Below are 27,628 nucleotides of genomic sequence, written 5' to 3'. Positions count from 1 at the left end.
GGACCATTGTGCATTTTTCAAGAGACAATCCTTATTAAACTTGTATTTAGACTGATTTTTACTACAGTTCGGACTTACTGATTGAACGCACAGAACTAATATTCTTCATCTAGAAGCAGATTTGCATGTTTTACAAGAACTACCTAATACAAACTAAATGAGATCATTTTGCGAAAGCTACTAGGTGTGCATAGTGGTTCTAAGTGCAACAAGTACTTTGAATGTAATAGTTTAAGATTTATTTATTCCAAGTAATTCTTTGTGCACATTTTGCAAGTGCATCACAGAAAACGGAGACAAGAATACCAGGGGCCTTATTCACAAAAATCCTAAGGCTACAAGATCAACTGTGAACTACCGCTCACTTACGTATCCCCCCCCCGCTCTCACTTATATCAGAATGCAAGCAATCGAAGGAACAGGACACTTATTATGAATGTTGACTTCAACAAATAATTAACCCTGAAACGAGTAAGTAAAGAGCAGTGTTCGCCCCAGGGATTTCAAATAGCATCCTGGTAAACTGTCATTTTGAAATAGCATTTTGCTTTTTGAAATGGCGTCAAAATCCACCCTGTGTGTTTCATAAATGCATTGTCGGTAAACAGGAAGTCGATGTGCGACAGACCTGAAAACTGTATACACGGTATAGAACCCCAAGCTGAAACTCGGTACCAAATATCAAGCAGTTGTGATTTTTAGTTGCTGAGAAAAATGTTATGAAAATTTTGTAAATCCACGCTATATGTTTCGTAAATACATTGTCGGTAAACAGGAAGTCGATGTGCGACAGACCTGAAAACGGTACACACGGTCTCGAGCCCCAAGCTGAAGTTTGGTACCAAGTGGCTATGATTTGTGGTTGCTGAGAAAAAGGGTGTTTTGGACAAACAGATAGAGGTAAACCAGCATAACCCCCCCCCCCCTTCAGAGCAGGGGTATTTATTTAAAAAATAAATAAATAAAAATAAATAATAAATAAATAAATAAATTAGCCCCTACCTGGCAGATTTAGGAGAAACTCATAGCCAGGTTTATCCTAATTGTTTATCTTGGAAAAAAAAAAAAAACATTTCTGGAGGTTCGAAACCGGCAAAAACTGCAGTAGGGGACCAGAGGACTACTATGTTACTAATTTAATCATAGTAACAAAGAATTAACTATAAATTAGCTGATTAACAACTAAATCATTAACAAGTCCAAATGGCTGCTAGCGGCATGTAATATGGCAACCGAGTTGTGACTGAAATATTAATTATTCTATCCACATTCACTGGATATGAGCAATCGCACACTCCGAATGGCTAATCTACTACTAGGCTATCAGCTCATATACCATGAGTAGAGAAAAACAAAATGGCAGAACGTGTTGCTGAACCAACAAAATAAATAAAAACTCTACTCAAAAACAAAACCCCCCCCAAAAAAAAAAAAAAAAAAAAAAAAAAAAAAAAAAAAAAGTGTTATTTACCAGCTGGGAGGTCCGTATCGTGAAATACCGTGACCGAGGTCTTGAAAGTACTGAGCGAGGCCCCCTGGGCCGAGGTCAGTATTCAAGGCCGAGGTCACGGTATTTCACCATACGGACCGACCTTAAGCTGGTAAATAATATATTTATTTTTTCTTTACCAAATTCTAACAGAAAACGAGAGCGCCCGAAAGGGAAAACCGAGACGCCATTTTGAATCCTCATTCACGGTTGTAATGCAAATGGATAATGCAAATGCACTTCCATGGCAGGAAGAAAAAAAAAAGAAAAAAAAAAAAAACAACTACATTTTGCCGCCTATGTAGTCCCTTATACAAATAGGAGTCATTCAGGATTCAGCCATGTTTTTGCTTGGTGTTAGCAAGTTAGAGGTTTTTAGCTTTCTCCTGAAATGTTCTCTTTTATTTCTTCTTCCTCAGGGTAGTAAAACTCGCTTTCGCTGTGGAGACTGTCGTTATCGCTATCCGTGCTGTAAAATTAATGCTATTCTCCTGAGAAATGCTGGCAAAAATTAATATTTTTGATAATCTTATAAATATTATTTAAAAAAAAAAAAAAAGATAGATATTGACACAAAATCCTACTATGTTCATTGTTGTTGTGAACAAGTGAGTTGCCAGAGGTCCGTAACCAGGGTCCGTACCGTAGGATACAGACCCACTCGCCAGCCAATCAGAGCACAGGATTTGATGGAAACTGCGTTGCAAAAAAAAATAAATAAATAAGTATGTGATGGTAAGAACATATCTTTTCCAATAATTATCACATTTTTCCCCAAATTGCTCCTGTCATTTCGCCGGTTTGTTTACATATTAAGCGGAAATGATTTTTTCGGACGTTTCGTATAAAAAGTTATCAAATTTGCAAAAAATAAAAATAAAACTGCTCCGTTTCTCAAAATCCAGTGAATGTGGATAGAAAACAGTTATTCCACTCAATCTCGCCGTACATGACTTATAGCCATCAGCTAATGTACGACTCGATTTCATGGAATAACTTAAATATTAAAATAATAAGCCTTTAATCATCATTTGAGTTGTGCGAGTATTGCAACTTTGCTGCTTGCCCACATGACCAGTGCAGCTCTATTGCACCCCTCTTAACCATCATGAGCGGTCTGAAACACTCCGAGACCCACTTGGGCTGCACGCACAGGTATACCGAGATCTACCAAACTCGTATAACGATGTTTAATACAGGATTTACAATAAATACCACCATCCTACAGCAATCATCTCCTTTTCCTGCCTCATTTGTGCATGCCTGATTCCACGAACATTCCATAAAGCTATTCACTTTTCACCTTGAGACTACGATCAGAGCTACTGGTGTCCTGTGCATCAAGCTGGAGACAGTCTCATGTCATTTCTTTCAACCTCGGCGAGAGCGCTTTCGCTTATATAATGGGTATTTTTTTAAAACAACTTCAGGGTTCTTTCGTGCCGAGTGGATTTCTGTTCACTGCGTGATGAGTAGCACTTACAATTCATTGCTTCCCTCAACATGCCACACACCGTTTTATTTCTCAGCCTGATAATTTAGCTGCATTCCTACTATCCCATAGCAACTATGAGATAGTAAGAATGTTATAAATAGGGAGGCAAAGGAGAGCACACTATGGTGAAACTGATCATCTCCACTACACTAGGCTCATTCTTTATATTTAACATTTACTGTACGGTAGTTATTCCACGAAATCGAGCTGTACATGAGCGGATATAGCTACAAGTCATGTACGATGAGATTGATTGGAATAACTGTTTTATTCTATCCATATTTACTGGATTGAGAAATAGGGCATTTTTAAAATTATTTTTTTGCAAATTCAATAAATAAAAAAACTTTATACAAAACATCCGACAAAATCATTTCCGCTTAACAAGTCAACAAACCGGCGAAATGACCGGAGCAATTTGTGAAAAATGCTATAACAACAACTGAAAAAAAGATGCATTCTTACTGTGAAATACTTTTATTCCACATTTTGGAGGGTTTTTTTTGTTTGTCTGCGTATTTTGGGGGTTTTCTTCTTCTTTAGGGTTTTTTGGCGGTTGGCAAGCCAATTTAAAGGTGCATTACTGCCACTGACTGGGCTGGAGTGTGGAACAGGAGATATTGGGGGGTGGGAACTATATATTCTTTTAGGCATTTCTGTTTCTTTTTGGGGTTTTGTTTTCGAGTAGAGTTTTATCTCGTCCTCGGTTGATTCAGCAACACGCCGCCATTTTGTTTTTCTCTACTCATGGTATACGAGCTGATAGCCTAGTAGTAGAATAGCCAATCAGAGTGCATGACTGCTCATATCCAGTGAATGTGGATAGAATAATATTAGCTAGCTGATTTTAAATGGATTTTTAAGTGCATTAGCTAGCTACATCAGTCGGGTTGCAATGGAGCATGGGTTTTATTTCACTTGGGGGGGGTGGAGCGTACAGCGGTAAGTAAAGTTTGTTCCATTGTTTTTATCGTGTAAGAATTTCTCATTGTCAGTAACCAGTGTTGTAGTCGAGTCACTAAACCTCGAGTCCATGTCCAGTCTCGAGTCTCCAAGTCCAACTCATTAAAGAAAATTTTGAGTCGAGTCCAAGAACAAGACTCCAACCGCACCATTTGACGGAGGCTGTTGTTGCCTTTATATGAAACAGTCTCTGCTACCGTGTTGGACTAACGTTACTGCTTGACTGCCCCATTTTAGTTAAAAGGCTGGAGATAAAAAGCTTGTTCATTGCTCAGAAAGCCCCGCCCACTATCAACAGGGCAAATAACATGAGAGAGTGTTAACACTAGCTAGTTCATCAGTCAGCAAGCCCCGCTATCAACAGAACAATGAACATAGCGTGTCACTGACTTCTCTAGGTGGAATCTTGCCAAATGACGACTGAAGTTCGAGGTTGTCCCCGTCGTCTCCTCGATAGTTCTTCTACATACGGAACACATTAGCAGTGCATTTTTTCCCACTGCACGAGATGGATAAGCAAATCAGGACAATCCTAGGGGCGTTCTCTCCAGGCATTTTAGCACCATTAATATTAGTTTGTTCCTGAACATGACGTATGATCAGGTGAATGTGCATTCTCTTTGTCAGGGAGTGTGAAGTATTCTGTCAGAGATGGTTGGGAGGTGGATGTAAGTGCAGAAGGTGTGTTTATTAATGCAAGTGATGACAGGTAAATAATCCAGAACGGCAGACAAAATTGTAAAACAGGCAACAGATAGTTTTCACTGTCACGGCATTCCGGGGAACGCCCTCCAGCCGCCATCTTGTGGGGCTAACAAAACGGACTATCGCTATTACCGGCTACGTTATCTCGGACGAATTTATAAAGTTATATAGTCAGTTTTATAAAATAAAGATCAATGTCGGCAAAATCAAGCAAACGGAAGTAAATGGATACATTGGACGACATCTCACGACAACGGTATGCAGCCAAACTGCCCTTGATTGGGGGAATTGACCCCTACAAAGTGGACAAAGATGCATTTTCAAGTGACTATGCAGGGCTGCCATCCATATCGTACCCTGATATTGTGAACTATTTCGTGAATAGTAAAAGTGCCTACACACTTGACGACCTCAGAGCATACAAGTCGCTGGAGTCATACAATTATTTTGTCTGTGGCTGGGTCCGTGAAGTCCACCATATAAAACCAAGTGACAGACGTGTCCTAATTACAGCCAAGGTATGTAAACATTGGAATTTTAGAGCTCTCAACACTGCATATAAATGTGTGTGTGTGTGTGTGTGTGTGTGTGTGTGTATCGAGTTGATTTAAGACAAATTTTACATCCATTAGTGGTATTACAGTACCATGTCAGTTCCAGTTAGGCATCCTCCAGAGATTGTTTACACGATGTTTTGGTTTCCAAAAACAAACTTAAACACAATTGATTGTTTATTTAAACAACTTACTACTTATAAAATTATCGGAGCAGACTTGGCTGTGTTTGGAAGGCTGATAATCCTTGCAGTTGATTCTTGCAAGCCATAGATTTCTCCTTTGTATGCTGAGTTTCTTTGTTTGCTCGCCTTCGTGCTCTCGTACAGTGGGAATTCCATAAAAGCTCCGCTTGACGTCATCATCTGACCTATTACGACAGCCGTGAATACAACAGGTGTGCACCATTGCTAGCTTTAAATAGCCTGCTTGGGTTCTTTTGAAGACTTTGTACTCGTGCGTTACAATGTGTGCTCAGTGACCCGTACGGTAAGCTTGACCCGCAAGATGGCCGCCACTAGGGAATCCCCGACTCTGTGATGTCATGTGAAAACTATCTATAGGTCAAGCGAGGCACAAAACAGGCCATCATAGACTCGGCAGAATCAAAGACAAGAAACAGGAAGACAAACAAGGCTTGGTAACGTGTCAGCAACACAACTCAATACTAATGCACGAGTCCAAGTCATCATTGCTCAAGTCCAAGTCGAGTCACAAGCCCTTAAAATTAGCGCACGAGTCAGACACAAGTACTACAAGCCAGGGCTTTGAACCGGTTTAAGGAACGAAAACGAAAACCGGGAACCTTTTCTATTTCACATGGAACAGAAACGAAACCAGAAACTTTATTATTTTTTATGTTCCGGAACAGAAACGCTTATTAAAAATAATGGTAACCGGTTAATACCGGTTTTTATTTCGTTCCTCAAAGTTTCCGTAGCCTACAAATAAAAAAGTCATTCTTCTCCTGCGCAAGTTTCTATAACCCGCTGGGGTTCACGTCCTGTGTGACATTCGCTGACTGAATGGAGAGAGCGGGAGGGTGGACTACTATCACGTCTCCACATCTTAAATAAGAGGTAAATATTGCAGTCTATCGTTATTCAAAAACGTCAATTTCAAACACGTTATCAATATATTTGTCCACGTTAATGAGAGGCTCGCGAACATTAAATGACGTTAACCTCTGTTAGCCTATCAATGCATACAGGGCTTTCCACTAAGGCTCATACTAGCCAGCCATGACAAATAAGTAGCCAGCCGGGGGGGGGGGTTAAACACAAAATAAACTCCGCCGAGTGCGCGCGCGCACACTACTGCCTCCGCAGAGTGCGCGCACACTGCATTTCGGGGCCGCGGATCAGCGAAGTCTGCAGGGAATTTGTGGTTATTATCGGTACAAACAGCGCGAATCACAACTTAAATGAGTGCGGTTCAGTTTGACATTGTCAGTCCGTTAGATAAACATTTAATTTTATTAAAATCGAAAATTAATATTTAGAACCTGTGGGCTACAAAAATAATAGTCATTAAAGTAGCCAGCTGGACTTAATTGTGTGCCGGCTGTTTGGCCGGCAGCCGGCGCTTGTGGAAAGCCCTGTATAGGGCCTGACTAGCCTTTGGTAACACACTAAACGAATTATCTTTCATTTTTGGCACTTTTTCTGTTTGTGTAGATGGGAAGACATACTGAGAATCCAAATCGCCAACATTTGAAATAATTGTTTTGAATTATTTCTTGTCTTATTTAATGAAGGTTGTAATAGAATTAGCCTACATTTGGCTTAAGCTGGATGAGACAGAGACATAATTTTATAGCCATTTGTTAAACAGCTGACAGGGAACGTAATTAACCGTTCCGGGAACGAAATTCTTTTGTTCTAACCGGTTCGGGAACGTCTATTTAATGGTGGAACCCAAAACCGGAAACGTTAAAATTCCGTTTCTGTTCGGAACGAACCAATAGGAAAAAAAATCTGGTTCAAAGCCCTGCTACAAGCCGGTCAGTAACCCATAGTGGCTCATTGTCAAGAACAACACACAAGCTTCTGTTGTATACAAAGACCTATGGTTATGTGTAGATATAGTTTCTCAGCTAGTTATTGTTTGCTCCAGCATTTGTTTCTGCCTTATCATGCCACGTTTAACATGTTTTATCAGGTTACTTATTGCATATTTTAAGACGATGCTATACTGCCTCCTCTTGATATTTTTTGATCGTTTTAACCCTTTTATTCTAAGCTCAGGTTAAAATATAGCCTAGTAATATTGAAACGAGAGAAACTGAGCCAAGTACATAAAAGTTAGGCAGCATGAAATATTATGTTTGCCGTTACTCTCTCAGCATTATCACATTACGCTGCAGTGGTAGGCCAGTGATCACATCACATCACAGTAGTGTAATGCAATATGGAGTAACCTTCTCTGTTCCACACTCCACAAGTGGTCATGTACACCAATATCACTATTATTACTTGCATAATAATACTAGACTCAACATGTAACAAACATTCAGCTAGCACCAACATTTATAAAGACAAGACTCAACATTAGTCACAGACACATCATGGTTGTTCACGGGGATCATCTAAATGCAAGGTTCCTATTCCAGTCCAGAAGGACCCCTGTTCTGCATTATTTCATGGTTTTCCTGCCCAGGACATCCCTGAATCAAAGATATGGAGGACTAATCCAGGTCAATCTATTCAGAATACATATGGAGCATTTTAAAAAACTTGGGCAGCGGGCTCCCGAGACTAATGAACTTAAAGGTGCTGACTGCAAATTCATCTGAAATTTTCAAATTTGTTTTATTGTGCATGGCATTTTCCTATGTCTCACAAGAACAATATAATGCGGAAAAGATGTGATCATTTTGATGTCCTGAGGGTCGTGTTTCTCCATTTTGGGACCGTTTCCGTACCTCTTGAGGTAAACAGTACGGCCCTACGGAAATGCTGAACGCGAGGAACTTGAGCTCATTAGCATAACTCTGGAACTACATCACACCAAGATGGCAACGTGCAGAAAAACCTCGCGACTCTGCATCAGCCTCGGAGAGTTTTGAGTCTCAAGGATGAAATTTGTGGTTGACATTCACGAATAGATCCGTGAAACGAATATATCTTTTCTCTGTTACTGCTTTTGCATTATCGTTTCTTTCTCTGTAAGATCAAAACAAACATTCAGTGTATAACTCCATACTCACTACTGTGGAGTCAAGCCCATGCGTTCTAAGGCTGAAATAGCTAAGCACTAGCTAAAATGATTTAGTTATCTATCGAGAAAAATGACGACATTTAATGATGTCTTGCTCCATCTTGCAGTTGCACTCACTAGACAGGCTTTCCTTTTCTTTTCCGCTGGCTTTTAGCTGACAGGAGAGCTGAGTCCGACATGTTTGCCCACACCAACTTGTTTTGGTTAAAAGGTAGGTCAAACACACCCCACGGTGGTCACGTGATATTGTTGCTTGCTTGCTTCGGCAATTTCCGGAATCGTAAAACGTGGGACGCTTTTTATCTTGGCAAAACATTTACACACAGGATACACGATATGTGCAGCAGCAAAATATCTCGAAACTCCATCAGCAACAGAACATTTTGCCCAGAATTCAACTTTGCAGTCAGAACCTTTAATATACAGTGCCAGGCAAATGCTCGGACACGCCTACTCATTCATAATTTTGACGTCTTCGGAAAAACCTATGAAATAACATATGGAAGATATGGTAAACAAAAAAAGGTGTTTCATGTTTTAGATTCTTCAAAGTAGCCACTGTTTACCTTGATAACGCTTTGTACGCTATCGGCATTATCTTAACCAGCTTCCTGAGGTAGTCACCTGGAATGCTTTTCAATTAACAGGTGCCTCGTCAAAAAGTTAATTAGTGCAATTTCCTGCTTTTGTAATACATTTGAGGCCATCAAACAGTAAGTAATAAAAATACAGTAAATAGCCCTATTCCACGACTGTACTAATCCGTATTATGTCAAGAACCACTCAACTAAGTAAAAGAGAAACGACAGAACATCATTAAAGGAGAACTGAAGGCAAACTTATCAACAAAATTCTATTTCTCATTTTATTAAATATCGGAATGCATTTCTGACAGCTATTTTGTTATTGCTATAGCAAGTTATGAGTGTTTGAAATATGCCATGTAATATACATCAGTCCATATGTCAGAGCAATGGCCGTAAACGAGATTCGTTGAGACCTGTTTACAGACACGCTTTCAGCGGCTGCCATCCTAGTCGCTTTGTATATCCACCATCATGGCGGACGCTCATGACGTAGCATGATCACGTCGCTGCAAGTAATCTATTCTGGCTTTTATGTTTAAACACAAAGGATGGACCAATTTCATTGATTTATTACTTTTAAGCCTTCTCGGTGCATAATTGTGATCTACAAGAAGAAGCCTTTATCTGGAATTCTTACCCTGAAACTCAATTCTACATCTCTTTATTTTTGGCTTTTGAGTCTATGAATTTCTGATTGAGTTTTTTTCTCATGAATGTAAAATTAAACCAATGGAAAATGGTTGTTGGTTTGTGATCGGGGCAATGAACAGAAATGGAAATTTTATAAAAACACTGGATTTTCAAAAAAAATGTTCATGACTTTTTTTTTTTAAGACACATTTACAAAATTAAACAAGTTTTCAATTCAGATCTTCACATTAATTTGATACATTACACAACACCATGACAGCTACTTTTAAAAGATGGACAGTCGTTGCTACTATAATGATGTGACGTAGCTTACTGAACCTTGTAATGCGCAGTAATTAATAAGAAGCTCTGCTTACTCGGGTTTGGCTGCAGCAGCACCTCGGTCTGCCTGAAGATCTTCTCTGTCCAGTTCTTGGTGCAGTCTCCTCGAGCAATCAGGTTTTCCAGATGAGCGTCCAGTTCAGTTTTCTCTGCCTGACCCAGCTTCTCCTCTGTGAACTGAGAGAGAAAAAAAAACTGAAATTAAGCCAATTGGCGAGCTCTTTTATACAAACCCAAGGTTATGATGGTGTAATATTCTGACTAGACGTGCCAATATTAAAACTTTCATATGCCAAGAGTTGCTTCGACTTTTATCACAGCTAAGACAGTATTATATCCAAGATGGTCATTTTGATTCTGATGCTCAGTGCATATTTCAACATGACAATATTTTGAAGCACAAAACAGGTGCTTCAAAATATTTCTACCTTGTAAGATATTTACCGTAAGTGGTTTCTTTCCAGCCCCCATACGCATTACAGTGCATGTGCTGTTTTCAGCTTAGTCGTTTACTCTTTAGCACCATGTTAGCGAGTTTTTCAAATGAAGTAGCCAGTTTGCCTTCATGCAAAGAAAACCAAATACGGCTGAATATTGCAGCTATTCTTTGCTTATGTATATGCTGATGGTTAAACTAAGCTGTAACATATGGAAAATCAATAAAAACTGTTAAAGAAAAAAAAAAAGAAAAAAAAAAGAAAACTAAACACGGATTTAAAAAGAGCATGAGTCATTCAAACAAAATCACAGGGTCCAGACAGCAGCGTGCCAGATACACTCTTCAAGACGGATCTAAATCACCATTTTCACTGCTAAATACTGTAGTGCACTCGGTATCATTAGCAGGGAGACTGAGAACAACACCCGAGTAAATGCAAAGAAAGAGAGAGATACAATGATCAGGTCAGTAAATAAAACACAAAGAAGTTTACTAAAGATACCAATTTAACAAACCATACCAAATTTACCAAAAATTGTTTAGTTGTGAATTTTCTGAATATGAATCTATTCTATAAACCTGCTGCACACTTTTTTTTTTTTTTTGCTGGGGACTGGCACAATTTGAAATTAGTTCTAATAATTAATTCCATGGTGGCACGGTGGTTCACTGGTGCAGCAAGAAGGTTCCAGGTTCGAGCCCAGTAACCGATGAAGGCCTTTCTGTGTGGAGTTTGCACGTTCTCCCCGTGTCTATGCGGGTTTCCTCCGGGTGCTCCGGTTTCCCCCACAGTCCAAAGACATACAGATGAGTTAAAATACCCAGCCACTGGGGTTGTACAAGCCAGTGCATACTTAGTGCTGGTCCCAAGCCCAGATAGATTGGGGAAGGTTGCGTCAGGGAGGGCATTCAATGTAAAAACCTATGCTAAATCAAATATAATATTTATATGTAAGGATCATCATCATCATCATCATCATCACGACCCGCTACAGTGATCACTAACAAGAGCGGCCAAAAGTAGAAGGACCTCAGCTTAACTCCAAACCACACACGAAAAGATTTACTGCAGATTTTTTTTTTTTTTGGCTTTAAAAAAAAGCTTAAGAAAACAATAACTGAAAAATTGAACACTATTAGTAGGAGGAGGCTTTTTATGCAATTGCATTCATTTATAAATTTTCATGCTCTTGAAAGCTGAAAGACAATCAATCAATCAGCGCTTAAAAGTAGACGGCCTTTCGATTTCATAAAATCAGAGAAATTTAGTTCCCTCTGAAATTTGGTCATTGTGATACATTCATTTCTTTAATATCTAAAAAAAAAAAAAAATCATTCTGTGGCTCAGAAGTTATTTAATTTGATTTAATTTAATTCCCGAGCAAAAAATGTGCATGAAATTGCTCAGTTCACACAGTCAAGCAGGCAGAGGAAGTCCGTGTGCGCATGCGCAGGTTTACCTTCTTCTTTTGGGTTTTATGGCAGCTGACACCCAGTGTTGCATTACTGCCATCTACAGGTTTACTTTGAGCATGCACCGACAGTTCCATCATTCTGTTGCTAAACGAACAGCTGATCATACCGAGGTGCTCGCTGACCGCCGATATTTATTAGTTTGGTCCTGTGTTTCCTTTCATTCGCAACATAACGTCTTTTCTTCTCACTTTCCGTTACTGTAGTCACTCTTTCATGTTTCATTCGCACACTCGCGCACGGGCGCAGATAGAGGGGGGGACGGGTGGGATTCGTCCCACCCAGATTTAAATTCACCTCGTTCGGTCCCCCCCACTTATAGGGAGGAAAAAACGTCTATGCTGTCTTTCTTTGCATAAGGCAAACCTCACGGAAAAATCAAAAGACTAATTACCATTCGGTTTATTGAGGTGCACAGCAGTGTATACATAGTTGCAACAACTCACATAAAACAAAACAAAGACTGATATTCGGTTGGTTGAGCTGTGCAGACTGCACAGGTTGCGAGCTCGAGCTTGGTTGCTATGGTTACCCACAACAAGTTTGACAGGTATATCGGGGACAGCTCCTAGTTCAGGACCCCAACACGGCATGATGAAGGGTGCCAAACCGAAAAGGCAGAAAATGATTGCATCGTTTTTTCAAAAAACAACGACTTGTAAGTAAACTGTGCCTTACTTTATCATATCACCTTGCAATTTTTTGATAGTCTGTTCAAAGTAATGTCGTAGTGAAAGTAAAATCGTACGGAGTAGAGAAGCCTTTCTGGTAGCCTCCTTCTTTCGGTGGTAGCCTGTAGATACAGTGCTCAGAAGGCAGTTTTAATGTTTAATCTGGCGTTCCCTGCCATAATTTCAGCGAGCATATTGTTTCATAAGGAAACTTTGTGAAGATTTGTTGACTGACTGCCGCTCACGCAACACACAGGCATAGTTAGAAAGTCAACACATGTTGACAACATATGGTGGGGTTGGTTTGCTTGCAGCTTTGTCCCCCCCAGTTCAAAAAAACATATCTGCGCCCCTGCACTCACGTCCTCCGTTTCTTTCTCCTGTTTCAAATTTGTATCCCACAATGCCTTGCGTGAACAGGGAAAGCCCACCACATGTGATGCATGATGTAGTATCATGAATTGGGTCATGGTGAAGCAGGGGACAGAGAGGAAAAAATTAAAAAAAAAAAAAAGTGGAGAACTGAGGGCCACATGGCCCTAAATTCATTAATCGTTCTATTTAAAATAATAATAATAATAATAGGGCGGCATGGTGGTGTAGTGGTTAGCGCTGTTGCCTCACAGCAAGAAGGTCCGGGTTCGAGCCCCGTGGCCGGCGAGGGCCTTTCTGTGCGGAGTTTGCATGTTCTCCCCGTGTCCGCATGGGTTTCCTCCGGGTGCTCCGGTTTCCCCCACAGTCCAAAGACATGCAGGTTAGGTTAACTGGTGACTCTAAATTGACCGTAGGTGTGAATGTGAGTGTGAATGGTTGTCTGTGTCTATGTGTCAGCCCTGTGATGACCTGGCGACTTGTCCAGGGTGTACCCCGCCTTTCGCCCATAGTCAGCTGGGATAGGCTCCAGCTTGCCTGCGACCCTGTAGAACAGGATAAAGCGGCGAGAGATAATGAGATGAGATGAGTTCTTAGTACCAAAAGGCACATATACATTACTTAAATCAACACATATACCAACTTTCAAGACCATACCATTCAGTTTTCAAGTCCTGAGAGACTAAATCTGAAATAGTTTCCATAGAAACATGAAAAATTAAAATTTCTTAGTATAAAAAGGCACGGGGCAGCACGGTGGTGTAGTGGTTAGCGCTGTCGCCTCACAGCAAGAAGGTCCGGGTTCGAGCCCCGTGGCCGGTGAGGGCCTTTCTGTGCGGGGTTTGCATGTTCTCCCCGTGTCCGCATGGGTTTCCTCCAGGTGCTCCGGTTTCCCCCACAGTCCAAAGACATGCAGGTTAGGTTAACTGGTGACTCTAACACTACGTTCACACTGCAAGGCTTAATGCTCAATTCCGATTTTTTTGTGAAATCCGATTTTTTTGTGAGGTTGTTCACATTAACAAATATATGCGACTTATGTGATCCTCAGTATGAACGAAAAGCGACCTAAAAGTGTTCCGCATGCGCATTGCAGGATATGACGACGTCACACGCAGTGAGCATGGCCAGTGTTTACGGAAGTAACCTAAAGTTTCCTGTGTATGACAGTAGCCAGCATGGAGTACTTGGCGATGATGCAGTTGTTGTTGCGACGGAGCCAGCACATGCACAATAGCCTGATGTTAAGGAGGAGGTTGAGAAGGAAGAGGGCAAGGGTTTTGGCTCAGGCGTTCTGCGGGGTAGTGACTGCAACCTCCGTTCAAAGGAACGTGTGGGTGCGGAGCCGCATTGATGTCATGCGCCATGTTGTTGTAACTTTTTTTGAGAGACCCGCCGCCTACTTCAGCGCAGAATAGTGACGTTTGTGGCTTGTTGATGACGTGTAAGTAGGATGAATGCGACCTGGCGGTTCAGACTCAAGTCGCATATGAAAAGATCGGATAGGAATCGGAATTAGGACCACATATCCAAACGGCCTGGGTCGGATTTGAAAAAATCGGATCTGTGTCGTTCATATTGTCAATAAAAGATCGGATACAGGTCACATATGGGCGAAAAAATCGGATTTGAGTCACTTCAGCCTGCAGTGTGAACGTAGTGTTAATTGACCGTAGGTGTGAATGGTTGTCTGTGTCTATGTGTCGGCCCTATGATGACCTGGCGACTTGTCCAGGGTGTACCCTGCCTTTCGCCCGTAGTCAGCTGGGATAGGCTCCAGCTTGCCTGCGACCCTGTAGAACAGGATAAAGCAGCGAGAGATAATGAGATGAGATAAAAAGGCACATCTACAAATCACCTTAACATGTATACTGGGTTTCAAATCCAGATCATGAATAGTTTTGGATATATGCTCCAGAAACGAACATTGCTCTTAGAAACTAAGTCAAAATTTATGTTAAAATTTGGAGGGGGGGAAGAAAAAAAAAAAAAAAAAAATCTTCTCCCCCCTTCAAAAACCCAAAATAGCAAAAGGCACCAGTTCATAAGTTTCTACTGAAGACATCTTCAGTAGTTTTAAAGATATCACCCAGAAACAAAAACGTGACCGGACAGACGGAAAACGTTTCTATAGCCCCTGCCAAACTTCGTTTGGGTGGGGGATAATCATTTCCCTGACTGTAATGGTCACATTTAATTATGTTGTTTAATCAGAAACACAGACACTGCCAGGCTGACACACAACACTATCAGTTGATGGCTACTTAAATAATCTGTTTCAGGATAGTCGGTACTTAGTATTTGACAGTTAAACAACAATCAAATGGATTTCATCATATGGTATACGTTTTAGTTCATATTTTGACGAAGAAGAATTTAACCAGCATTTTCAACTGGTGGAAACTGAGGACTTGCAGGAAGGGACTATCTGCCCATCATCTCCAAATCTGATTGGCTAAGAGAAGGCATCCAAAAAAACCTGACTTGCATCTGTCCTGTCCGACTGAGAGACATGCCTGGGGGTAGAATAACTGCTAGATTTCTTAACGACTTAAGAGCTGACTTCCTTTCTTGAGGCCCAAGGTATGTACAAAAGCAACATGTGATTATACCAGCACATGATTACTCAGATGCTTCTTATCGGAGTGTGTTGATGCATGAAAGCATGAGGCTACTGCATCAGCGTGCTTCACCAAGACTGCATTATACTCATATAATCTCCCACGGGATTCACAGCACCGGACAATAAAACAGTGTAAAACATGGATCTCATCGCTCACATTTCAGGAATACCCTGCTGTGAAATATGCCATTCACAGACAGGAAAGAACTCTGCTGATACAACAGAAAACACAGGACACTAGAGTTCAACTTATTCTCAGACTCTCAGGAATGCCGCTGGTTTACTGTAGGTCTCTGCACACATACACGCGCACACATGCACAAAACCCACACAAGCTGTTCTCTTTCAAAACTCAGCACACTCACACAATCACAAATTCATGTCTATAATTCATTATATTTGTTCTACAAAGAAGATTTAACTCAAAGCCTGCAGTTATAAAAGTGTTAGATTGAGGTGGAGGGGGTGGAACAGTAGTCATTAGCAGTGTATAGCGCGCAAAAAAAAATAAAATGGCATTCACATCGCCTACTTTGTCAGATATTGTCTAACAATGTAGAGTATCAGTGTGCCCACACAGTGTTTAAAACCCCCAGCAAAGCTGCTGTATCTGATACACTCCCACCAGCACCCCACGCGCACACACACTATAGTTTGTGTGAGGCAACACTATCCATTTTAAACTATACAGAAACCAGAATGTCAACCCAAAAATTATATCTAACCCAACCAAAAACAGATAAACAGCTACTTAACTATCATAATCATGGGTTAAAGGGCATATCCTGGACCAATTTTTTTTTTTTTTGGGGGGGGGGGTTAATATGAAAGTATGTCCCTTTACAGTCTCATCCAGAAGGGTAATTTTGCACAAGGCCATCTGTCTACAGCAGAAAAAAATAAAATAAAACGCGTCTGGAAAAATCCCAAAGGAGTCTGGAGCCAGATTCGTGACATCACCTGTGGAAGCGCCAGCAGGCTGCGCGAGCTTTGCACGGTTTCAGTGCACAGCCTGTGTAGACCAAGCGCTCCCATTTCTCTCTCATTGTCCGGTCTTTTGGGAAACGCTGAGTACTAATCCCATCAAGATTGGTGTTGCTACACCCGCCGACGATACATCTGTTAACCATTTTAATAATTACGTGATAACGTTGAAGAAATTTGCAGAAAACCACCAGGTCGTTTTCTCATAAACAAACCAGCGCTGACGTAGGATTCAGAAGGAGACGTCTCGCACGCGACGTCACGAAAATCAATGTTCGCCAGGAAATCCAAATGCCAAGTTTTTTCAGAGGCGGACCAATTCGCCTCAAATGGCTTGATTTCAACTGAATGTTTCTGGTATTGCGCAAGGTAAAAAAAATTGCAGAGAATGCAGAATGTTACAGATATTTGACCAAAGTTTAATATAAAATAAGAGAATTACACTGGGCGGCACGGTGGTGTAGTGGTTAGCGCTGTCGCCTCACAGCAAGAAGGTCCTGGGTTCGAGCCCCGTGGCCGGCAAGGGCCTTTCTGTGTGGAGTTTGCATGTTCTCCCCGTGTCCGCGTGGGTTTCCTCCGGGTGCTCCGGTTTCCCCCACAGTCCAAAGACATGCAGGTTAGGTTAACAGGTGACTCTAAATTGACCGTAGGTGTGAATGTGAGTGTGAATGGTTGTCTGTGTCTATGTGTCAGCCCTGTGATGACCTGGCGACTTGTCCAGGGTGTACCCCGCCTTTCGCCCGTAGTCAGCTGGGATAGGCTCCAGCTTGCCTGCGACCCTGTAGAAGGATAAAGCGGCTAGAGATAATGAGATGAGATGAGAATTACATTGATCTTGCTCCTGAATTTACCCGTGATATGCACTTTAATGGTGGAATGGAGTTCAACTCTGAGCCAGGATTTGGGTGTTACAGGCATACAAGCACCTGTTCTAAAAACAAACACGGGTAATGTTTGATAGCTTTAGGTGTTCAGTACAAAGTCTAATGGAGCTAAATATTTGTATAGTTGAAATGAAAACTTGTTGGCATTTTGCCAATGGTAGACATGGAGGGTATGGAGCTTATAAGCTAACAAAAGTATATCCATTTTGTATACGTGTGAATTATTTACATACACCTTTTTTGTCTGTGGTGCATTTAATAAACTTTGCCCATATGTGGGTCTTCCCAAAACATACAACTCTATAGGAGGTTTGTGTTTCATTTCACTTCACTGAAGGCCTGAACCTGTTCCAGAACGATAATGTTCCTATGCACAAAGCAAGCTATATGAAAACAGTTTGCCAAGGTTGGGTTGGAAAAACTCGTGTGTCTTGCCCAGAGACTTGACTTCAACCTCACTGAACACGTTTGGGTTGGCTGAATTGGAACACTCACTGCACCACAGGCCTCCTCGGCCGGCATCAGTACCTGACCTTACTAATACTCTAATGGCTGATTGGACAAATCCACACCACCACTTTCTAAAATCCAGTGGAGGTTATTATAACAGCAACTATGGACTGCATTTGGAATGTAGTGTTCAAAAAGCACATATACAGTGGTGCTCGAAAGTTTGTGAAACCCTTTAGAATTTTCTATATTTCTGCATAAATATGACCGAAATATGATCAGATTTTCACACAAGGCCTAAAGGTAGATAAAGAGAACCCAGTTAAACACACGAGACAAAAATATTATACTTGGTCATTTATTTATTGAGGGCGGCACGGTGGTGTAGTGGTTAGCGCTGTCGCCTCACAGCAAGAAGGTCCGGGTTCGAGCCCCGTGGCCGGCAAGGGCCTTTCTGTGCGGAGTTTGCATGTTCTCCCTGTGTCCGCGTGGGTTTCCTCCAGGTGCTCCGGTTTCCCCCACAGTCCAAAGACATGCAGGTTAGGTTAACTGGTGACTCTAAATTGACCGTAGGTGTGAATGTGAGTGTGAATGGTTGTCTGTGTCTATGCATCAGTCCTGTGATGACTTGGCAACTTGTCCAGGGTGTACCCCGCCTTTCGCCCGTAGTCAGCTGGGATAGGCTCCAGCTTGCCTGCGACCCTGTAGAACAGGATAAAGCAGCTACAGATAATGAGATGAGATTTATTTATTGAGAAAAATGATCCAATATTACATATCTGTGAGTGGCAAAAGTATGTGAACCTCTAGGATTAGCAGTTAATTTGAAGGTGAAATTAGAGTCAGATGTTTTCAATCAATGGGATGACAATCAGGTGTGAGTGGGCACCCTGTTTTATTTAAAGAAGAGGGATCTATCAAAGTCTGATCTTCACAACACATATTTGTGGAAGTGTATCATGGCACGAACAAAGGAGATTTCTGAGGACCTCAGAAAAAGCGTTGTTGATACTCATCAGGCTGGAAAAGGTTACAAAACCATCTCTAAAGAGTTTGGACTCCACCAATCCACAGTCAGACAGATTGTGTACAAATGGAGGAAATTCAAGACCATTGTTACCCTCCCCAGGAGTGGTCGACCAACAAAGATCACTCCAAGAGCAAGGCATGTAATAGTCGGCGAGGTCACAAAGGACCCCCAGGGTAACTTCTAAGCAACTGAAGGCCTCTCTCACACTGGCTAATGTTCATAAGTCCACCATCAGGAGAACACTGAACAATAATGGTGTGCATGGCAGGGTTGCAAGGAGAAAGCCATTGCTCTCCAAAAAGAACATTGCTGCTCGTCTGCAGTTTGCTAAAGATCACGTCGACAAGCCAGAAGGCTATTGGAAAATGTTTTGTGGACAGATGAACTTTTTGGTTTAAATGAGAAGCATTATGTTTGGAGAAAGGAAAAACACTGCATTCCAGCATAAGAACCTTATCCCATCTGTGAAACATGATGGTGGTAGTATCATGGTTTGGGCCTGTTTTGCTGCATCTGGGCCAGGACGGCTTGCCATCATTGATGGAACAATTCATTCTGAATTATACCAGCGAATTCTAAAGGAAAACGTCAGGACATCTGTCCATGAACTGAATCTCAAGAGAAGGTGGGTCATGCAGCAAGACAACGACCCTAAGCACACAAGTCGTTCTACCAAAGAACGGTTAAAGAAGAATAAAGTTAATGTTTTGGAATGGCCAAGTCAAAGTCCTGACCTTAATCCAATGGAAATGTTGTGGAAGGACCTGAAGCGAGCAGTTCATGTGAGGAAACCCACCAACATCCCAGAGTTGAAGCTGTTCTGTATGGAGGAATGGGCTAAAATTCCTCCAAGCCGGTGTGCAGGACTGATCAGCAGTTACTGGAAACGTTTAGTTGCAGTTATTGCTGCACAAGGGGGTCACACCAGATACTGAAAGCAAAGGTTCACATACTTTTGCCACTCAGATATGTAATATTGGATCATTTTCCTCAATAAATAAGTGACCAAGTATATTATTTTGGTCTCATTTGTTTAACTGAGTTCTCTTTATCTACTTTTAGGACTTGTGTGAAAATCTGATGTTTTAGGTCATATTTATGCAGAAATATAATAAGTTCTAAAGGGTTCACAAACCTTCAAGCGCCACCGTAAATGTGATGGTCTGGTGTCCAAAAACTTTTGACCATATAGCTTATGTTATAGCTAGCTAATTGTACTTTACATGGGTGTAATTTATTACCTTGAATCAGGGCTCTTAGATCCATGTGAGCAACAGCAGTCCTCATGTGATACAGCCAGTTACTTTAGGGTACTGGGGGCGTCCCTATAAATTTATAGGGGGTATAGGAGGTCCCCATGAATTTTCCAATACAACATATCACATAGACTTGACAGTGCTTTTGTGATATATTAAGCATCCAAACAGTGCTGAGATCGATCATGGCTTGCTCGTACTCTTTTGAATCCAGTTTTTGATCCCGCCCACCAAGGTTGACAGGTGACATCATCAGTGACAGCTCATCACCTTATGGTGAGGCAGAGTTCAACCATACATCAACCATTCAAAAAAAACCTCACAACTCCATACAGTTTAATTACCTCTAAAGCAACCAACATTATTTTTTCAGAATTGTTTGCTATGACAAATATGAAATCAACGTTCCTTTGATTTGCTCATTTTTCTAGATGGTGCACAATCCACATCAAGTTCTTTATTTCTCATGAACAGAGAGAAACAGTGTATAACTCTTCCCGCATAATTATTAACCCGTGAGCCGCTTATGCCGCTTTTCCACTACCAACGCGGCTGAGTTGGGCTGAGCCGTGCCGTGCTGAGTTGAGCTGAGCGGGGCTGTTGGAGTTGCATTTCGACTACAACCGCGCTGAACCGTGCTGGCTGGAAGTGGGTGGACACATTGGGTGGAGTTAGCGAAAGTGGGTGGACGTCACGTGATGTCGTTAGGCGGCGCAAACAGTGACATCAGTGATCTTTTAAGTGGTAGTCTCACGACCCGGATAGTAAACAATAAACATGGAGTCGTTAGTGTTGCTGGTCTTGGTGCTGTGGCTTGTTGTCACCGACAACGCCAGCAGATACTGGCAGGAGCGTACAGATGAGGCGAGGCGCATAAGGCTTCAGAAATTCTCGTAATTCGTAATTCTTCTTCTTCCGGGTTTACGGTGTTTACAGATCCCAGCGTGCTAGCGGGGCATGTGTGGGCGTGTGAGGACACTCCTCCTCACCAATCAGTGCACAGGGGAGTGTCTCCTCACGCCCCTAGCCCCACTCGGCTCGGTTTGGCTCGCTTCAGCCCCACTCCAAAACCGTGCGAGTTTTGGGTGCTAAGCAGGGCTGAAGCGAGCTGAGTCGTGCTGCTCTAAGGTAGTCGAAACGCGAGCCGTGTCGGGCTGAAGTGAGCTGAAGCGAGCTGAAGTGAGCTGAAAAAGGGTAGTGGAAAAGGGCCATAAGGTAGTCGAAACGCAAGCCGTGTCGGGCTGAAGTGAGCTGAAGCGAGCTGAAAAAGGGTAGTGGAAAAGGGCCATTAGTGCAATAGTTATTATTGCACCTAGTGGTCAAAATAGGAACTGCAACAAGCGTTACCAGGTAAAATGGGACGGAGATCATTCGGACACTTATTCTGGGGAAAACACAGCAGATAGACAGCTAATAACTGGGTTGCTGGAAATTGTTGGAAGTTGCTGAAACCTGGCAACCCTGAGTAATGAGATTAGCTCTTATATGCACACCTCATTAGCAACAGGAAGACACCTGCTGTATCAAACGCTGTTGAACAAAGGTAGATCTAAAACCGCTTAAAACCAGATGATAAACTGTATGCTGGATGACTGTTGTTGACATTAAGCGGTCTATTTCAGGGTTACTCCAAAAATTCACTAGCCTATAGCATTAGTCAGTGTGATAGTCTCGTAATTGTGCTGTGTTTGAGGCAAAAAATAAAATAAAAATCTATGGTCACAAGCTACTCTTGGAAATAAAATAAATGAGCAAAGGAAAATAAAACCGACAAAGAAATGCCAAAAAGCTGAGTTTGGGCTACCGTCCGTGTGGTTTCTTTGTATGTTCTCACTGTATCCATGTGGGTTTCCTCCAAGTTCTCTGGTTTCCTCCCACTTCCCAAAAACATCCCACTAGGTGGGATGGTGACAGTAAATTTGCCCTAAATGGTAATGTGTGTTAGTGTGTGTGCACGATGTCCTGCAATGGACTGGCATCCCATTCTTCATAGCTCCACGATCCTCGGTTCAATCCTAAACTCGAGTTACTATTTGTGCGAAGGTTCACATGTTCTCCCTGCGTCTGTGTGGGTTTCTTTCCACTACACAGAATCATACAGGTGATTAAACTGCCCTGGATATGAAAGTGAATCTGAATGTTTGTGTACATGGTGCCGTGCAATGCGCTGGTGTCCCATTCAGGGTGTGTCACTGCCTTGCACTCAGTGTTCCTGGCTCCAGAGCCACTGCAGGATAAAGCAGTTACTGAAGATGAATGAAAGACTGAAGTTGAAATGTAATGTTATTTTGACTTGACTCACTGTTGCAAGATGGTATGCCTTCATTTCATTATTTGGAGTCATGTTGTTATTTTACTTAAATATTTAACATCTCACAATCTATCAGTAAGACAAATTGATCTCAATGGATATATTTTCCATTCCATTTGGCATCACACAGATAGAAAATAAGCCAGACGCTGCATCAAGAACACAATATATAGAACATAGATAAAATAAGATAAACTTCCTAGACAGACAGGCAGGCAGGCAGACACACACACAAACAGGGAGATAGATATACAGACAGACAGACACCAAGAACAAAGACAGGCACGCAGAGAAACACACACGCAGACAAAGAGGCAGACAGACACGCAGAAAAACAGACAGGTAGACAGAGACAGACAGACAAACACATGCAGAGAAAGACAGAGAGACAGACACACAAACACAGACAGGCAGAGAGACAGACACACAAACACAGACAGGCAGAGAGACAGACACACAAACACAGACAGGCAGAGAGACAGACACACAAACACAGACAGGCAGAGAGACAGACACACAAACACAGACAGGCAGAGAGACAGACACACACACAGACAGGCAGAGAGACAGACACACACACAGACAGGCAGAGAGACAGACACACACACAGACAGGCAGAGAGACAGACACACACACAGACAGGCAGAGAGACAGACACACACACAGACAGGCAGAGAGACAGACACACACACAGACAGGCAGAGAGACAGACACACACACAGACAGGCAGAGAGACAGACACACACACGCCCCTTTTCCACCAAATCAGTTCCAGGGCTGGTTCGGGGCCAGTGCTGGTTCACAACTCGTTCAACTTGCAAGCCAGCTGAGAACCAGTTTGCTTTTCCATCGCTCAGGGTGCTAAGGGAAGCCACGTCATTACGTCGCTGTATACATCAGTTATGTCGCTGCGTTTGCATAAACCTTGGCACGAACATTGAAGCAACAACAACACGGAGAAGAGAAGCAGCAACAACAACAACAACAATAATGGATGACTTCGCGTTTGTACAGCTGCTGCTTCTCGTCGCTTAAAAATGGCGATCTTTCGCGGTCTTGTTATTGTTGTTGGTCTTAACATCTCCGCCCCCCCCGCTGACGTAAGCGGTTCTTTCCTCTGGCCCAGCAGAGAGTTGGTGCTAGCCTGGAACCGGTTTTTCTGGCCCCAGAGCCAGTTCTTCGTCAGTGGAAACAGAAAACCCGGTTCCAAACTAAGCACTGGCCCCGAACCAGCCCTGGAACTGCTTTGGTGGAAAAGGGGCATGACAGACAGGCAGAGGAGACAGACACGCAGACACACAGAGAGACAGACACACAGAGAAAGACAGACACACACCGAGAAAGAGACGACAGACACACACAGAGAAAGAGAGACAGACAAGCAGATAGATAAATACACAGAACGATAGATTATTATTAATAATAATGTACATGTATCTGTGTATTATTATTATTAATAATCAGTTTGTTTGTTTTTCGACAGTTAATATGTAGACTAATGATTTTATGTGCTTTGGTGCACAGTGTGAGGCTGGGCCTGTGTGTGTGTGTGGTTCTCTCCAGGCGCCCTCCAGCAACACACACTTAGGCGCACAGCCATCAATAATAGATGCAGGCTTTAGTTTGTCCTTATCGGTTTACAGCAGCGGGGAATAAAACCGAGAGAAAACCGCAGGCGCGCGCACACTGTCCGTTTATAAAGCGTTTACAACAAACAAACAAACAAACAAACAAACAAACAGCGAAAGGGAAAATGAGCGACTCGCTCCTGTAGTCCTGCCTCCTGATCCCCTGCTGCTGCTGCTTTCATCGTCATCATCTCAAATGAAGTGAAGCAACACAAACACAGAAAGCACACACGCACATATGTTTAAACCCCACACACGCGGTCGAGTCCCCCACCTGCACAGCGCGCGTGAAGAAAACTCCAGCGTCACACGCCAGCTTTTTCACGTTGAAGTCCATGATCCGATCCGATCCGATCCGATCCGAGTCACATGAGCCGATCCTGCAGCAGGAGGACACAGGGATGGAGTGAAGCAGGCTGGAAGAAGAGTGTCGCTAATCCGCCTTCTCATCAGTTAGATCGGGCATCGTCCACACAGCCTGCTTAAAGGGACACACACGCACAGGGTGCTGATCACAGCCCAAACCCCGAGCAGCGTGCACCTGCTGAGCGCAGTGCCCTTAGTGCAGGGGTCAGCTGTTTACACACCTGCCGGTTTTACAGGACCAGCTCACACACAGGGACCTGCACAGCAGCCTAAAGATCATCTAGGGTTAATAATAAAGGGGTTTAATGTACCTCGTATAGTGAAGGCTACATCAGGGGGCAGAGCCTTTTCTTACAAAGCCCCACAGTTATGGAACAGCCTTCCAAGTAATGTTCGGGAATCAGACACAGTCTCAGCATTTAAGTCTAGGCTGAAAACATATCTGTTTAGTCAAGCCTTTTGTTAATGGTGTTTATGAGGTAAAGGAGTAGATCTGGAGGGTCCTCAGACATAGAGTGTTTTGGTAAACTGGGATGTATGGATGCTGTCAGTCCCCACTCGCTTGCTCACTCGAGTTTGTTGACGGTGTAGTGGCTGCTGCTTTATGTCCCGGGGCTCCCTCATGCCTGTGTTACCTTCTGGCTCTCCCCTTTTAGTTATGCTGTCATAGTTAGTTGCCGGAGTCCCTGCTTGTACTCGGTGCAATATGTATACTGTTCCTACTTACTCAGGTGACATTGGGCATACCGAACAACCTGTGTTTTCTTTCCCTCCCCCCCACCCCAAATCTGTCCCTCTGAGTTACATGGAGTCAACAGGAAATCTTTTGGTGGAGACGGTGGAGACCTCGACTGGCTATCATAGCCTGCAGGGAATCGGCCGTCAGACTTTCTGTCGCATGTCCCAGACCCGGTGAAATGTAACTGAATTGTCTTGGCCAGCCCTGAGGGTCCCATCTGCATCTCATCATTGCTGAGGAGTGTGCTCCCATCACCCAATCAAGCATCCAGCCAGAGCAGGTCATGATATATTTTACCATATTAACATCCCATTGTTGTGTTATGCCTGATGTAAAGACTCTCGTCTCTGCGAGCCTACCACACAGATTTAATACTTGTCATTTTTAGGGCATACCTAACAACGTGTTTTCTTTCTCTCCCCCCCCCCCCCCCCCCCCCCCCCCCCCATCTGTCCCTCTGAGTTACATGTTGATCCTGGGATTGAGATGCTGGCCTCTTCTGCCCCTCAGACCTGCTTGATCCATCCTGGTGCCCTGTGTCTGGTCGGAGTTTTATCGCCCCACTCCTGTGAAGGACGACCCCATGAGGACAGTTGAGGGTTATACCTGTTAAAACTGTTAATATTATAGTCAGGCTGTCTGTTGTTGCCCAAATGAGGATGGGTTCCCTTTTGAGTCTGGTTCCTCTCGAGGTTTCTTCCTCATGTCGTCTGAGGGAGTTTTTCCTTGCCACCGTCGCCACAGGCTTGCTCATTGGGGATAGATTAGGGATAAAATTAGCTCATGTTTTAAGTCGTTCAAATTCTGTAAAGCTGCTTTGCGACAATGTTTATTGTTAAAAGCGCTGTATAAATAAACTTGATTTGATTTGATTTGATTAATGAGGGTCCTGGCTGCAGGATGGGGCGAAGCGAGATGTCATGCACTTACCATAAGGACAATTACAGCCAGGATCCATCCAAACCCTCACATTACCATCAAGTCCAGTCGAACGACGCGGTCAAGTCAAAGTCCCTCCGGTACCAGGATCTGGTCTTCCCAGGCAGTCTCCCATCCCAGTACGAACCAGTCTTTTGAGGCACGCTGGGCGCCGCCGATCTCCGTCTCTGTAGCCCTCGGCCTTCCACCTATTATATAGCTATTTATTCTATCCACATTCACTGGATAGAATAATCTTCAGACTGTGGGGGGGGAACCCACACACCCAAACCCTCACATTACCATCAAGTCCAGTCGAACGACGTGGTCAAGTCAAAGTCCTTCCGGTACCAGGATCTGGTCTTCCCAGGCAGTCTCCCATCCCAGTACGAACCAGTCTTTTGAGGCGCACTGGGCGCCGCCGATCTCCGACTCTGTAGCCCTCGGCCTTTCACCTATTATATAGCTATTTCTTCTATCCACATTCACTGGATATGAGCAATCGCATGTTCTGATTGGCTACCCTACTCCTAGGATATCAGCTCATATACCGTCAGTAGAGAAAAACAAAATGGCGGAGCGTTTTGCTGAACCAACCGAGGATGAAATAGAAACTTGACTCAAAAACAAAACCCCAAAAAAATACAAAAAAGCAGCAAAATATAGAATAAAAGTATTTGATAATAAGAACGTATCTTTTTTATTTTTCAAGAATTATTATTATTATAGCATTTTTCATAAATTGTTAGTCATTTCACCGGTTTGTGAAATTACATTCTAAGCAGAAATGATTTTATCTGACATTTTGTATAAAGTTTTCATTTATCAAATTTGCAAAAAATAAAATAAAATTAAACTGCTCTGTTTCTCAAAATCCAGTGAATATGGATAGAATAAAACAGCTATTCCACTCAATCTCGTTGTACCACCAGTAGGTACCATTTTCATGATGGACTTTGGTATGACCCAACCATGAGTAAGGTGGTGCTTGAAAGTTTGTGAACCCTTTAGAATTTTCTGTCTCATCTCATCTCATCTCATCTCATCTCATCTCATCTCATCTCATCTCATTATCTCTAGCCGCTTAGGATGTAAAGCATCATCAGATTTTCACACAAGTCCTAAAAGTAGATAAAGAGAACCCAGTTAAACAAATGAGACAAAAATGTTATGCTTGGTAATTTATTTATTGAGGAAAATGATCCAATATTACATATCTGTGAGTGGCAAAAGGATGTGAACCTCTAGGATTAGCAGTTAATTTGAAGGTGAAATTAGAGTCAGGTGTTTTCAATCAATGGATTGACAGTCAGGTGTGAGTGGGCACCCTGTTTTATTTAAAGAACAGGGATCTATCAAAGTCTGATCTTCACAACACATATTTGTGGAAGTGTATCATGGCACGAACAAAGGAGATTTCTGAGGACCTCAGAAAAAGCGTTGTTGATGCTCATCAGGCTGGAAAAGGTTACAAAACCATCTCTAAAGAGTTTGGACTCC

At 42.6% G+C, this 27,628-nt stretch overlaps 1 protein-coding gene across 6 annotated transcripts in view; it reads right to left on the bottom strand.

Moving 5' to 3' along the window:
• sh3glb2b (SH3-domain GRB2-like endophilin B2b) overlaps positions 1-24,512 on the bottom strand; it is a 123,331-nt gene extending 98,819 nt beyond the window's left edge. For all 6 annotated transcript variants that reach the window (XM_060912886.1, XM_060912887.1, XM_060912889.1 and 3 more), the window contains exons 1-2: positions 24,380-24,512; positions 10,020-10,161 (exon numbers count right to left, since the gene is read on the bottom strand). In XM_060912886.1, coding sequence (XP_060768869.1) covers positions 10,020-10,161; positions 24,380-24,442 — 205 coding nt within the window. In that variant the 5' untranslated portion in view covers positions 24,443-24,512. The remainder of the gene's footprint in view (positions 1-10,019; positions 10,162-24,379) is intronic.
• Positions 24,513-27,628: the final 3,116 nt, after the last annotated feature.

This window comes from Neoarius graeffei, chromosome 28, assembly GCF_027579695.1.
Source record: "Neoarius graeffei isolate fNeoGra1 chromosome 28, fNeoGra1.pri, whole genome shotgun sequence".
In the NCBI taxonomy this organism is placed as follows: domain Eukaryota; kingdom Metazoa; phylum Chordata; class Actinopteri; order Siluriformes; family Ariidae; genus Neoarius; species Neoarius graeffei.
Note: the sequence above shows the minus strand (reverse complement) of the source record. Positions and strands in the feature narration are given on the sequence as shown.